We start from the raw sequence: 13,342 nt of genomic DNA on the forward strand, positions 1-13,342 counted from the left end.
GGTATAAGGGACTGTTCACTTGTAAGTGTGTTATAATCTGGCTCCTAATTAACAGAAATCCATGTGTTGCCATGATTATTGATTTGTATTATTGTAGAACTCTGGAGCCCGTCCTGGACCTGCTTCCTGCTGAGCCAAAAAAGATCTCCCTTGGGGGTGGGAATCTGACTTGTGCTACTGGCACAGAGTATGGAAAAGTTTCCTTCTGTGAGGCTTTCAGTTGCGGTGCAGTGAGTTTCTGCTAAAAGCAGGATAAGTATTTTTGAAGAATGGTTTATATGAATACAGCTACAGCATACTGGGGAAATAACCACTAACTGAGCTCCCCTCCCTTCCCCACTCCCCTGCCACCGCTGTCATGTGGAAGGTTAAGTTTGTGATTTGTTCAGCAGCCATCATCTACGGATGACTGAAATTCTGTTGCTGATGGATGTCCCCAGGCGCAGTAATTACATCTCTGTATGAGTCCCCTTTCTGTAGTTAGTTACTGCTACTAACAGCTGTTTTAGTACCATGGTCTTAACCAGCAGGCGCTGGCATCACCTATACCTTACCAATCTGTCACTCTCCTCCATTGTAACCGTGAACATGGCATGCCCAAGAGGAAACCACTCAGCCTGGGGGGCTGAAAGCTGTAGGACCTTGTTCCTTCCTCATTCCTCGCTCTTGCTTTAGAAAGTCCCAGTGTTTCCTCCTGTGGAAGGAATTTCCTCCCACCCCTACACCTCTCTCAAGCTGCTTACAAACAGATCATGGCTTGGCTAGTAGTTCTGAGCCGCTCACACTGACCAATGGGCTCCAGAAAAAGCAAGGACTCAAGTGCGACTGTCTCTGGGGAATGCTGTCAACGCCACAAAGGTATTTAGGTGCCTAACTTCCACTGATCCAGCCTAAGCATCTTTGTGGATCTGGGCCCAGATGCTTTCCTGGTGCGATCAGCACATGCTTCCTTAGCGAACACGTCCCGCTGGGGAGGGGAAGCCCTAGTGGGAGCTTTTGGACTGACCCTGAACCTAGAAAACTTAGAAAAGTCAATCAACTGCGGCCCACGCCACTTCCCGCAGCTCCCATTGGCTGGGAATGGCAAACTGTGGCCACTGGGAGCTGAGGGGCTCCATGCCTGCAGATGCTCCAGGTAAACAAAACGTCCTGACCCACGACTGGCTTACCCTGACAGGCCGGGAGTCAAAGTTTGCCAACCCCTGAAATATAGGGTCAGTTTATGAAAGGGTCATACAGTTTTTGCCATTTTGAGCTATCCATCTGGGGCGGGGTGGGGGGGGTCAGCTTATAAACGAACAGGGTAATGAATGAGTATATATGGCAGTTACTGCATCTGAGCCATATTTTTGCAGGGAGGACTTCTGTATCTATCCTGGGTATTTCTAAGGGACCTAGCAACATGGTTTCTAACTGTTGAATAATTACAGGACTGAAATTTCAAGTGGGTTAGCTGTGTACAGCTACCGGTATTGCAAATGAAAATGCATGATTGCATATGCGCAGTACCATCACTAGCCATTTGTGTACAGCTATCCAGTGTGCCAATAATTAGAGGAAATGTGCACACACATTAGGTGCACGGTAATGTGGGTTTTGCTCCTTTTTTTGTATCTAAGCTTTTTCGTAGAAGCGATTCAAGAAGAGTCGGTCCAGATTTTCTAACGCCAGTGACAATTTATTCACAGAACTTGCTTGTCTTTGTGTCAATAACCCAGGTTCAGGAGCAATTATTTGAAAGCAGTTACAATGTAGCTCGGGTCTGGGACCAGTACAAGCTGGTACAAAATAAAATAAACAATTACCATTAAGGCGTTGCATTACTAGTATCAATATAAATTTGGTATGAATGTGAACAATTATGGCCTGTACAGTTAGAATGTTAGACAATAACAAATACCTCTAGTATCCTATTGATAAAAGTGAGGCCTATGGCTATGCAGTATTTGATGGAAAACTGTTACTATGCGCCTAGAAGGCAGATATGGAGAAGGCCAAGGGGTTATCTAGGCCATCCCTTATTAATGCACAAATGCTCTATTTTCTAGTACTTTGCTTGATATGTATAAAACTAGACTAGGCCCCTGGGCTTCCACCGTTCCTCTGCAAAGGTGATTCCATAGTCCAATGATAGTCAGGTATATAAATAAAACTGGGAGGAAGACTTCAATATTGTGCCAAAGGCAGAAGCTGTAGCAATAGTATTAGACTTTATTCCATTGGCACCCCACAGCTAACATGGCAGTGTCCCCCATTGTACGGATTTGCATCTTTCGGGACCTTGTACTGTTTTGCTCAGCTACTGGCGACCCACAATAATGGCTGAAAAAATAAAGCATAAGTGGACAAACATGAGCCATTGCTCCAGACTCTTTTTGAACATTTCATATACCATTAGTGCTACTTTTGGCTCAGCTCTCGTGTAATTTTAACAGCTTGAACCTCAAACTGTATTTCTTTACCCTGTTGTGGGACACCTGCCATCAGTTCAGACACACCAACTGTCCAATGCAAAATGGTTCAGATAACATAGAAATACAGGTGAGAGGGGATGACTAGGTACTAGCTGCATACGGTCTGGTTCTGTGGGTAGTGTTTTATGCTTGGAGTTCTATGCTTCCGTACAAAAATCCAGTGCAGCCAGGGGGGAAGTTTGTTGGGTGTTCAAGTTGCAGTTACGCTCTGGGTAGATAGAACCTTAGTGCAGAAGTTTCCAAAGGACAGAGACCTATCCACAGTAGCCCATGCCTCAGTCATCATGGGATGAAATCTGCATTTGGAGACAAAAACAGGAGATACTACTGAACAGAAGAATATATACAACACAAAGTACTGAGGATGGAGGGTGCATAATTAGTCCTCCCTCCTTAACAATTTTCTCTCAGGCACCAACTAGTGTCTGTACTTTATAGGACTTAATGTAGTTGGGAATCTCTTATTCTATGAGATGGGGAGGTATAGCGAGGCATTAATATGTCCTGTCATTGGTACCATGAAAATACCCCAAGTTAATTGACAAGATACATCAATAACTAAATTGGGTAGCTCAGTATTAGGAGAAAAAGCCTTTCACATAAGAGAAAATAGGGCCATCTGTATGGAGCAGGAGCATCTTTAAAAATCTACTTTGCCTTCTTCAGATATGGTGCACATAAATCAGGGGTTCTCAAGCTGGGGGTCAGGACCCCTCAGGGGTTCATGAGGTTATTACCTGGGGGGCCATGAGCTGTCAGTCTACACCCCAAATCCCACTTTGCATCCAGCATTTAGAATGGTGTTAAATATAAATGTGTTTTTATAAGGGGGGGGTCGCACTCAGAGGCTTGCTGTGCAAAAGGGGTCACCAGTACAAAAGTTTGACAACCACTGACATAAAGGGAGGAAAAAAGGAAATACAGATACAGTTAAATAAAGACGCGCAGCTTCATCTGACAGGGAGGGTGAAAATATCATTCAGGAGAAGTCTTGAACCAGTTCCCCTTCCAGTACATGCTTGCATAGTAGGCCAGTTTACAGACATGACTGCTCTGAAAAAATGGCTAGTTTGAGGGGGAGGTCAATATTACAGACAAATGGTCAGTCACATGAGAATGCCTTTTTGCAGTAGAAGTTTCTTGTAGAAACCATGCATAAGTGCTTCTCAAGAAGAATCCCTAGTCCTTTCATGAGGTACGGAGCAGAGGTCATATCCAAGTAAATGCTACTCCTGGTGTGTTAGATCATCTCATGCAACCCGAAGCCTCCAGAACCGGCTTTAGTCTGCCACAATGTCTTTCATTGTGAGAAGGGGAAAAATTTGTGAGAGAGGCGGACAGATGGGTAAAGAGCAGAGGTGTGCAATTATTACAGGTTAATCCAACCATTGTTAAATGTTCAGCAGCCAGTCAGAAAAACTTTTTCCACATGGTTTGTGTTAAGTATTTAGTAAAGAATGTTCTCCAGGATAGACTGTCCTTGAAGCATGGGAAAAATAAATTAAGCAAAAATAATAATCGGTCTAATACAGGTTAGCCAGGTAGCCAAAGATGCATCAATGGGGCAGCTTCTAGAATCAGGACTTACCTCTTGTGCTTGCCCTGTAGCATCCAGAGATATCACAACCACCTGGGTAGCCAGGTGCTCCAGGATGGCCTCTGGCACCAGGAAAACCTGGAGGACCGGTGCTCCCGGGGAAACCCTTCAGACCTGGGTCCCCTATGACTTGTTCTCCTGGAAGGCCTGAAAAATGAATGGCATCTCAAACAGTAGAGTATAACTCTGCTGGTCCAATGCAATATCTATAGTCTGATGGCACACAACTACTGACGGTTATCTGGGGACTTTCCCTGCTCTCTTTTGAAGGAAGATGAGGTTAGAGTCCCTACTGCATCCTGCTGAAGATCTATGGACCGCTTTCCCATTTCCCACAATTTAACCCTTTCCTGCTGTTCACCAGTGCCCTAGAAGCTGTGTGATGTGGCCAGCATCACTCTGTCTGAAGAAGGCTAGAAAGAACGCTTGTCTGCCTTCATCAGTGCTGTCTCCTAAACATCAGGAAGAATTGCTCAGGAGTATAATGACCTATCCTCACCCTCAAGGAGTGATTCCAGCCCGTGGTGAGCAGGGAGCAGGATTAGGGAATCTCACCACTGTCTCCCATGTGGAGAATTATCAGACACTAATCCCAAGATCCTGGTGGGATTCACTGATTTTATGTCTTTATATGTCAATAGTAACAATCATATATATAAAAATGATAAAATACTTTCTGCATGCTCTCCTGCTGGCACTGAACTCAGCAATAGGCCCCCTGACGTCAGCTAAAGCAGATCAGGCTCTTGAGGGGGAGAATTTTGAGCGATTTTAGGCTCCAACAAAGTAGGGGGCCAATTTTCAAAGGGCCTTCCACTTTGTGAGCCACATCCTTAACTGGCTTATGCCATCTGAACATCTGGCCCTGAGTGCACAAAACTCCGCAATAGTGTAGATTAACCCCCACACCTCCTGGGAGTGGTGTTCTGTCCTATCTAGTGGCACCGAGACCACTTAGAGAGAGAGTGAGTCTGCTCTATAGCAGTAGCCAAGAGCCATATGACTTTTGGCTCATGCATTTAGCTCCAGAGGTCCCAGGTTCGATCCTGCCTGCTGACAACCGGGGTCTGTTGGTGTTTTGTAGGCGACGTGAAAAGTCATATTGGGGCCAATTTTCAAAGGGCCTTCCACTTTGTGAGCCACTGGCTTATGCCATCTGAACATCTGACCCTGTGTGCACAAAACTCTGCAATAGTGTAGGCAATGTGAAAAGTCTGTATGTAAATTGTGTGATTAAAACATGCAATTACCTAGTTGGTATGTTCAGACATTGGGGATTTCTGCCTCTGCACTGGCAGATGTTTACCAAAGGGAGGCTCTTTGGAAAGTATGTCCCCATGGGATCTTAGAAACAGAGGAGCTGCCATACTGGAGCAGACCCATGGGCCATATACTCTTGTTTCCTGTCTCTGATAATGGCTAGCACCAGATGCTTCAGATGAAGGTGCCAGAAACCCCGCTAGAGGCAGATTTAGGCTTATCTGCCCCTCATGAGTGAGTGTTGCTTTGAAATTGGGATGTGGCTGTTGCAAGCTATGCCCAAGCTGTTTGCTCAAACCCCTTGGGAGCACAGATGAAGAGTCAACATTACGCTAGCAACCAAAAGACTGTATTCACTGTACCTGCGCGTCCTCTTGGTCCCTGGCCTCCTTCCTCCCTGGCTCCAGCCATCCCTTTCTCACCCTTGGCTCCTGGTCCTCCTGTTTGAGGATGAGCGAGAGGTGTCATTTACCAGAGCTTAACAGCTTCCCATGAATTAACACCCTCTACTCCAGCCTCCCTATAAGGTGGCTCTTAAGTGGTATGGTCTTTGAGAAGGTTGTGGTCTTTAGTGCCCCACACAGCAAAACAGGATCCCCTCCTTTAACCCCTCCTGTGTGACCCTGTATATGTATCCTTGGGCAGCCCTTGGAATTGTCCCTCAAATAGGATCATCCCCCTACACACTGAATTTAAGTTTGTGGCTATTTATGAAACTGTAAATATAAATCAAGTCATCTTTTAATATTTATACCTGGTCTTTAAGTACAGTGTAGTGCATCATACAGTGTTAGGGAGCCTGTTAACCCTTCACTGTTGAATGCCATTTTAGTGGTGCAGTAGAAATGACTTCCTCATCGATGTGCATTGCTCTGCTGTGCCTGCAGCTCTCTGTGCATCAGAGCCAGTCTTCCTGAGCATTTTCTCCCCTTACCACCTCTAGAGGCCAGCACCCAACTGCAGCTTTCTCAGGGCAACCGGTGCAACTGCATATGCCAGGCTCTTGCTGCTCAGGGAGGGCTGGCTGGAAAACAGCAATTCCATTGTGTGCAATGTTTTGGAGGTTTGGGAATCGGTTTCCATTCTGATGAGGAATGAAACTGAGACCTTACAAAAGTTCCCCCAGTGTCACCAGCCTGGTGATTATGACACTGGCCTGGGATGTGCTAGCCTCAGGTTCAAGTCCCTTCTCTGACTCTAATCTGGTCTCTCATGTTCCAGGTCAATATCCTGACCCGTAGGCTAATGAGTTAGTCTCACCTTCCTGATGAAATGGTCAACACTGATATGCTTCTATACTGGGACCTGAAGAAGAGCTCTGTGTAGCTCAAAAGTGCGTCTCTCTCACCAAACAGAAGTTGGTCCAATAAAAGATATTAACTCCCCCACCTCACGTCTCTTGAGGAAATGGCTTTTTTTGACAGAAGTTTTGGCAAAGAGATTTTGACCAGTTCTACACGTAAGTTCTACCTGTTCTTCATCTAGGGGATCCGTCTCCTCACGTGACCATCTGGAAATAGTTGCAGGTTGCTTTGTCCCTGCTCCACTTAATTGTCATTTTGGTAAGCTTTATGTTTTCAGGCCAGAACTAAATGACTAACCAGCTCGAGCTAGGGGTTGGCTTTTCAGAAGGATTAAGCAGCTACTGAAGCCAGAGCAGTTTCAATTAATGTTGTTGCCCAAGACTCTCCAGCAAATATTTTTATAAAAATATCTACTCGGACATTATTTCCTCCCATTAACACCTGGCTTTGCCTCTCCTGCTATCAAAAATTTGTATCAATATGTGAGGCCTGCTCCTGAAGTGGGACCCTTTCGTGGGTATATATGCTTGTGAGAGAGAGCAGCAGGAATCGCCTGACAGGCCTAGGACTCAAACTGCAGAAGAACTTCCAGTGCATGGAGCGGTCCTGTGTGTTAGTAGCAAAAATAGCTGCTTGCCCTACGTGTCTTGTCAGCTGGACAGAAACAGAGTTTGTTATTGAGCTTGTGAAGGGGGGAGATTTTCTTGAAATGGGAAGAAGAAAAAACAACAACTTTGTTTTTACATGAGGGACGGTTTAAAAAAAAGTCAGTATGGTTGGTATATACCCCTAGGGCTGGCTCCCATCCTGTTCTCACTGGGATGCAATGAATAAAGACTGGGGAGGGGGAGAAGGGCTGCTTCAGAAGCAAACTTGCTATCCCCAAAAGCTCTAGTAAGGAGATACTTCCCCCAACACACATTTCAAGATGGCTTTTCTACAGAAAAGTAAAAAGAAGGTGAGGGGAAAACAGGAAACAACGGTGCAGAATCTTCCTTGAGCGCTCTTGACAGATTCAGGTTGCTGGGTGAGCAGCCATGTGAAATGTGCCAATTAAACCCCAAACTTAGACTAAAAATGGAAGGAAATTCTACATGAAAAAGGAGGGAGAGGCTCTTCTTGCATGTGCACACAGTGATTTCCTTTTCTTTCTCTCCCAACGTTTTCATCTTTAATAATGCTGTATGTGCCGCTTTGGAGCTGCAGCCAAAAGGTTCTTCTAACAGCCTATCCTTAATACACTGTTTTATTAAAGCACGGGTGGCTGCCAGGATGACGGTGCAGTCAACATTTGGCCTGTAATTAAACAAAAGTTCCAGCAACACTTTCCCCTTGCAAGTGCAGGAGCTTTAAGTTTGAGGCCAAGAGGCCAGAGATCAGAGAATATTCTCTCCAAAGCTCATGAGTTCTACTCCAAAAAGGTGCCAGCGAGTGCTCTGCTCACTGAGGGGTGGCGGGGAGGAGAGATAAGAAGCATTGCACATTGCTCTCATTCCTACACTGGAAAAAACTGTTGGCCATATGCTGGCAGCTTTACTTAGTCCTTACATTGACTTCAAGGGGAGTTCTGATCAAGTAAAACTTTCAGATTTGGTCCAGCATTGTGCCCAGAGACAATGAGAGCCCACCTTGGATGGTGGGTGATGCTGCTGGGTAGAAGGTGGTCCTGTTTTTTGTTGATTAATACTTATGGGCACGTGAATGTCTGGAGGCATCCACCAGGACTGCACTCCATTGGGCTGGGTGATGTGAATACACGCATACACACATGCACACCAACACACAAGGTCCCTACCCTGAAGAGCTTGCAATCTGAGGTGGGTAACAATACAATGGATGGGAGAAAGAAGTACAGTCCAATACTGGAATCCTTCCTGCCCCATCAAACTGCTTCATGGCACAAACAAGGTTTCACCACTCCCATCTGTCCTGGGCTACCTTTTGCATCTAATGGAAAGGTAATTGTAATATAAACCTCAGCCATCCCTGGCAGAGCGTTAAAGGATCTGACAATAAACACGCCTGGTGTGTGTAAGCAAGCTCCATAGCCAGTCTATATCTGGTACAGGAGTACATGACATTGCATGTCCCAAGTCCCATAAATTTCTCCCTTAGTACTGTTTGATAGTGGGAGGGATTATTTTAGCTGGCCCCTTTTATGTATTTCTCCAGCTAGCCAATGGCACACTGGCCACGGCAGATGCTCTGACTTTGGCCTTAACACATGTCCAGATATTTCCATCTTTTTTCCCTGTAGCCATCGTTAAACGGCTGATTTCTTAGACCCAACAGCGGTGGGAGCTGAATGAGGAGAGATCAGCTCAGGAAGGGTATTCCACAAGTAAGAGGCAGTGTGAAGGGATGTGGAGAAGAGTCACTGGCAAAGCTGAGGAGGGGAGTGTGACAAGTGATGAGCAGCTCACAGCTACTTGGGAGATCCAGTTAGAGAATGGGTGCTGCAGGATCCACTTTGCTAAACAGACCTAATGCCAGTATGCAATTACTGGCTCAGAAGTGGAGGGGAACGAAGTACAGATATTCAGGCAGACCAGATAGACACTCATGCTGGTAATCCTGGGCAGACACTCCACTTGTTTGTAATATTAATGGGGTGAGTGTGACTCAAAATGTCTTGGAACCATAATTTTGATGTCACTCCTGAAAACAGGGTGAGAAGGTACTAGGCTGCAGATCCTGCTCATTGCAAGAGCTAGAGCTGAACAAACCCCTCGGATCCAGTAATCTCCAAACTTTGTGGACATCTGGATCGTGAGGGAATCTTTGTTGTTGGTGCCTATCTCTATACCATGATGAATCAATGTGAAATGGATGTGAGCTTAGTGCTCATATCTATCCGGAAGTTTAGGTGAAGAAGCTACCCTTCATTAGCCACTATGTCTGAAAGTATGAAGGCCACGGCGAAGCCCTACTTAAGAACACTTCAGTCAGTACCTCTTTCCCCAGGATACCCATCTTTGCCTGGCTGTCCTGGGATACCGTCTTCTCCTCTTTCTCCTTTAGTACCAGCAATACCTGGAAGACCTGGTGGTCCAGGTCCTCCTGGCTTCAATGTGTCATCCCACACAGGAACTGGCTTCCTCGTATGTTCGTGGATGAATGAGTCGAATTTCAACACATGAGCTGAGAAGACAAGTCAGAAAATAAACTGCCTCATCTCCACTCCAGAGGAGATGCTGAGATGAGCAAAAGGCCTCAGGTCAGAACCTCTGCTGGCACAAATGTAACCTGTGTGGATAAAATAAAGGGTCCAAAAGCCTTTTGCCCACCTTCGGGCCAAGCCCTAACCTTTTACCAGACTCAGGAAAGGTTCTGTAAGTTCTTCCAACCAAAGAAATAGTTGGAGTCCATCAAATGTGGAGCTACAGTGGACTTGGCTTAGGTTTGGAGCCAAGTCAGGGCCACCATGTGGGTTGAGATCGAATAGTGCCAACGAATCTCTCAAAATATTGGCTGCATCTATACAAGACATCACCCCTCCTGCCCCAAGCCCTTTCTGTTTCTGGATCCGAAATTGTCACTACGTTTAGTTCCAAGGACTCAGAGCAGAACCCATGCCCAAGCCCTTGAAAGCTGAAGCCGTTTAGAAGTCAGGTCCTCGTTTTGGCCCATTTTTAGTTTCCCATATACAGTTCTGATGCCATATGGTTATACATTGGTTACACAGCAGAGAGAAGGCAATACTGCAGCCCGTCTTAAAAGTGCAATGTACCTATCATCAGACCAGGCAAAGGGCGGTTTGGGTTTGAAAAAAGTACTAGCTGGAAACTTCATTGAGTTTGCAAAACCACAATTAGGGGTGGTTCAGATCCACTTCTGTTTCGTCTGCACCCCGAAGTTCATGGAGGGAGAGGTGAAATAGGGTGGTAGATAAGTGAAAGTGGTTCCAGTTTTGGCTCATACCTATTTTACATAGATGGGAGTCAAACTATGGAAACTTGATATTACAAAACCATTCCCTGGTTCTGGTTTTGTTTGCAAAACTCATATCAGGATGAATGATGTGGTCTGATTTTATTCTGATGTGTATTCTGATGTTGCCCCATCTCTAAAAAAAACTTTATATAAATAAAAATCACCAGGTACTATGAAGTTGTCAGTCCAAACTGCAGAGGTCATGAACTGAAGAGGAAGACTCTGCTGAATCATGGTCTTGCTATCTGACCTTGGGCAAAGCACTAACTTGATCTCCCTGTACATGGTCGACCCCAAGCAAATCTTGCTGACAACTCTTCATCCCAGGAAAAGCAAACACAAATCCCTGGTGCATTCAGTGGGTGTTGCGCTTGGAAAGCTTAGCTCAGATGATGCCAGGACCAAGTTCCACCCACCCACCCAAAATCAAGCCTCCTGTTTTCTCTGCTGTAGAAACTGAGGGATCAATTAATAGAACACTGGAGTGATTTTTCCTAAAAGAGTCAACAGTCAATCCAAGCCTTTTCCTACACTTGAAAGAAAAATCCAGTACAAGATGCCAGGCTGGACTGCTAAGTAATATTTCCTAGGTCTTTGTTCTAATACAACTTGGTGTGGGGGGAAGAGAAATGTTCAGTTTTGAGGGCCGGCCTGAGAGATTCCTACTCACTTTTAATGCTCATCACTTCACAGGATCTGACTCTTAGGGTCTGATCCAAAGCCCACTGAAGTCATAGAATAGAATATCAGGGTTGGAAGGGACCTCAGGAGATCATCTAGTCCAACCCCCTGCTTAAAGCAGGACCACGCCCCAATTTTGGCCCCAGATCCCTAAATGGCCCCTTCAAGGATTGAACTCACAGGCCAATGCTCAAACCACTGAGCTATCCCTCCCCCAATGGAAGGCCAAGGCCTCCTGCCAATGGATTTTGGATCAGGTTCTTCATTATGTGGTAAAACATCAAGTACTGTAGACGCACTACTGCCCAAGGAGACATGTTATACTCACTCTGAATCATCTGCTCACACGCCTGGCTAACCAGCTGGTAAATTGTGGCCAGGGATTGTGGTTCACCCTGAAGTAAAATTAAAAATAATTAAATACTTTTGAAATAAAGTGGATAGAAGGTAAGTTTTCTGATGGCACATTCTTACCATCAGTTTGAGCTATCAAGATATTCATCACCCTGAGATATCGCTATTTATTCATCAATAGGCTTTGAAACAATAAAATCTTAACTGGTAAATATCAATAATTTTGTTTTTCCCTGCACCCACAAGTTGACCAAATACATTTTCAGTCATTATTAAATGAAAATTAACCACAACTGGAGAGTATATTTGCATATATATTTATATGGCTTGAAGGCTGATAAGTGTGTTTAGCATATAAGTCAGTACTCACTGATGCTTAAAATTAATATGATTAAATATAACAATTTTATGCCTTTGTTTCTGCATCTTTAATGAATGAATCTTGACTCCTATGGTCATTACCTGCTGAATAAACAACAATTGCTTTCTGAGTCTTTTCTTAAAGTTTTTGCACAGCAGGATATAAACTACTTGGAAATAAACATTGATACTAGCCATAAAAATTCATAACTATAAAAATTGAACCCTTCCAAGTCTCTTTAGAAAAAGTCCATCTGTGGCTGTGCCATCGCTGTGCAATCTGACACAGAATGAAACAGAAACCGGGCACAAGGCCCGCCCAGGAAACCAGCAATCACAACATAAAAAAAGTTCACAAAAGGAAGAGCTGGTGAAAAAGGGAGGTGATGAAATGAACAATCAGTATCAGCTTCAAATAGAAAAGTCTTGCACCGAGTCTCGAAGGCCATAGGTGCTGGAAGTAGGGGTGCTGCTGCACTTCCTGGCTAGAAGTAGTAATAGCAACCCAAATACATGGTTTCGACCTTCAACACCCACACTTTAAAAAACTCCTCCAGCACCACTTTCTAAGGGTACATCTACACAGCAAAGAAAATCCCACGGTGTCAGGCCTCAGGGCCTGTGTCAGCTGACTTAGGCTCACGGGACTTGTAGTGCTGACAATAGCGGTGTAGATGTTCCCGCTCAGGCTGGAGCGCAGGCTCTGGACCCCTGTGACGGGGGAGGGTCTCAAAACCCGGGCTCCAGTCTGAGCAGCAATGTCTACACTGCTATTTTTAGCCCCATAGTCGGAGCCTGAGTCAATTGACCTGGGCTCTGGGACTTGTGCCGTGTGTTTTAATTTGCAGCGCAGATGTACCCAAAGACAGGTGCAATGGGAACCCAGTGAGAAAGAGGTCCAGCAAAGAGGTTTCTCAGGGCATGAGCCAAAGCCCATTGAAGGTAATGGAATGACTTCCGTTGGCTTCGATGTCTGTCAATCAGGTCCTGCCTGAGAAGAAACATTGTGGCAAATTCTATATTTGCATCACCTACAGACAAGGCTTGAGTTTTCCCAGTTCTCATGTGTAATTTACAGGCTGGCTGATTGCATGCTGGTACAAGAGCTGTGTGCATTCTCCGGCACCCAGTGCTACCTAGCAGTAGACAGGCCATTTAGGAGTGTAAATCTAATTGAAAGTCAATGGAACTTACACTCCTAAGGCCTAACTCCCATTGAAACCAAGGGAAGGCAGGTGCCTACGTGCTCAAGTCACCTTTGAAAATAGGACTCAGGCACTTGAGAAAATTTTAGGCAGCGTTGCCAGGGGAAAATTCCCCCTCAATATCTAAAGCCAGAGTTTCAGGTTGTGTAAATCCCCTGATTCCAGTGGAGCTGC

General features: G+C 45.2%; 1 protein-coding gene across 7 annotated transcripts in view; it reads right to left on the reverse strand.

Moving 5' to 3' along the window:
• Positions 1-1,278: 1,278 nt before the first annotated feature.
• Positions 1,279-13,342, reverse strand: part of COL20A1 (collagen type XX alpha 1 chain) — a 95,848-nt gene continuing 83,784 nt past the window's right edge. For all 7 annotated transcript variants that reach the window (XM_044985623.1, XM_044985621.1, XM_044985619.1 and 4 more), the window contains 5 exons: positions 11,578-11,644; positions 9,588-9,776; positions 5,694-5,771; positions 4,063-4,218; positions 1,279-2,770 (listed from right to left, as the gene is read on the reverse strand). In XM_044985623.1, the coding sequence (XP_044841558.1) occupies positions 2,757-2,770; positions 4,063-4,218; positions 5,694-5,771; positions 9,588-9,776; positions 11,578-11,644 (504 nt within the window). In that variant the 3' untranslated portion in view covers positions 1,279-2,756. The remainder of the gene's footprint in view (positions 2,771-4,062; positions 4,219-5,693; positions 5,772-9,587; positions 9,777-11,577; positions 11,645-13,342) is intronic.

Source organism: Mauremys mutica, chromosome 13, assembly GCF_020497125.1.
Source record: "Mauremys mutica isolate MM-2020 ecotype Southern chromosome 13, ASM2049712v1, whole genome shotgun sequence".
Lineage (NCBI taxonomy): Eukaryota > Metazoa > Chordata > Testudines > Geoemydidae > Mauremys > Mauremys mutica.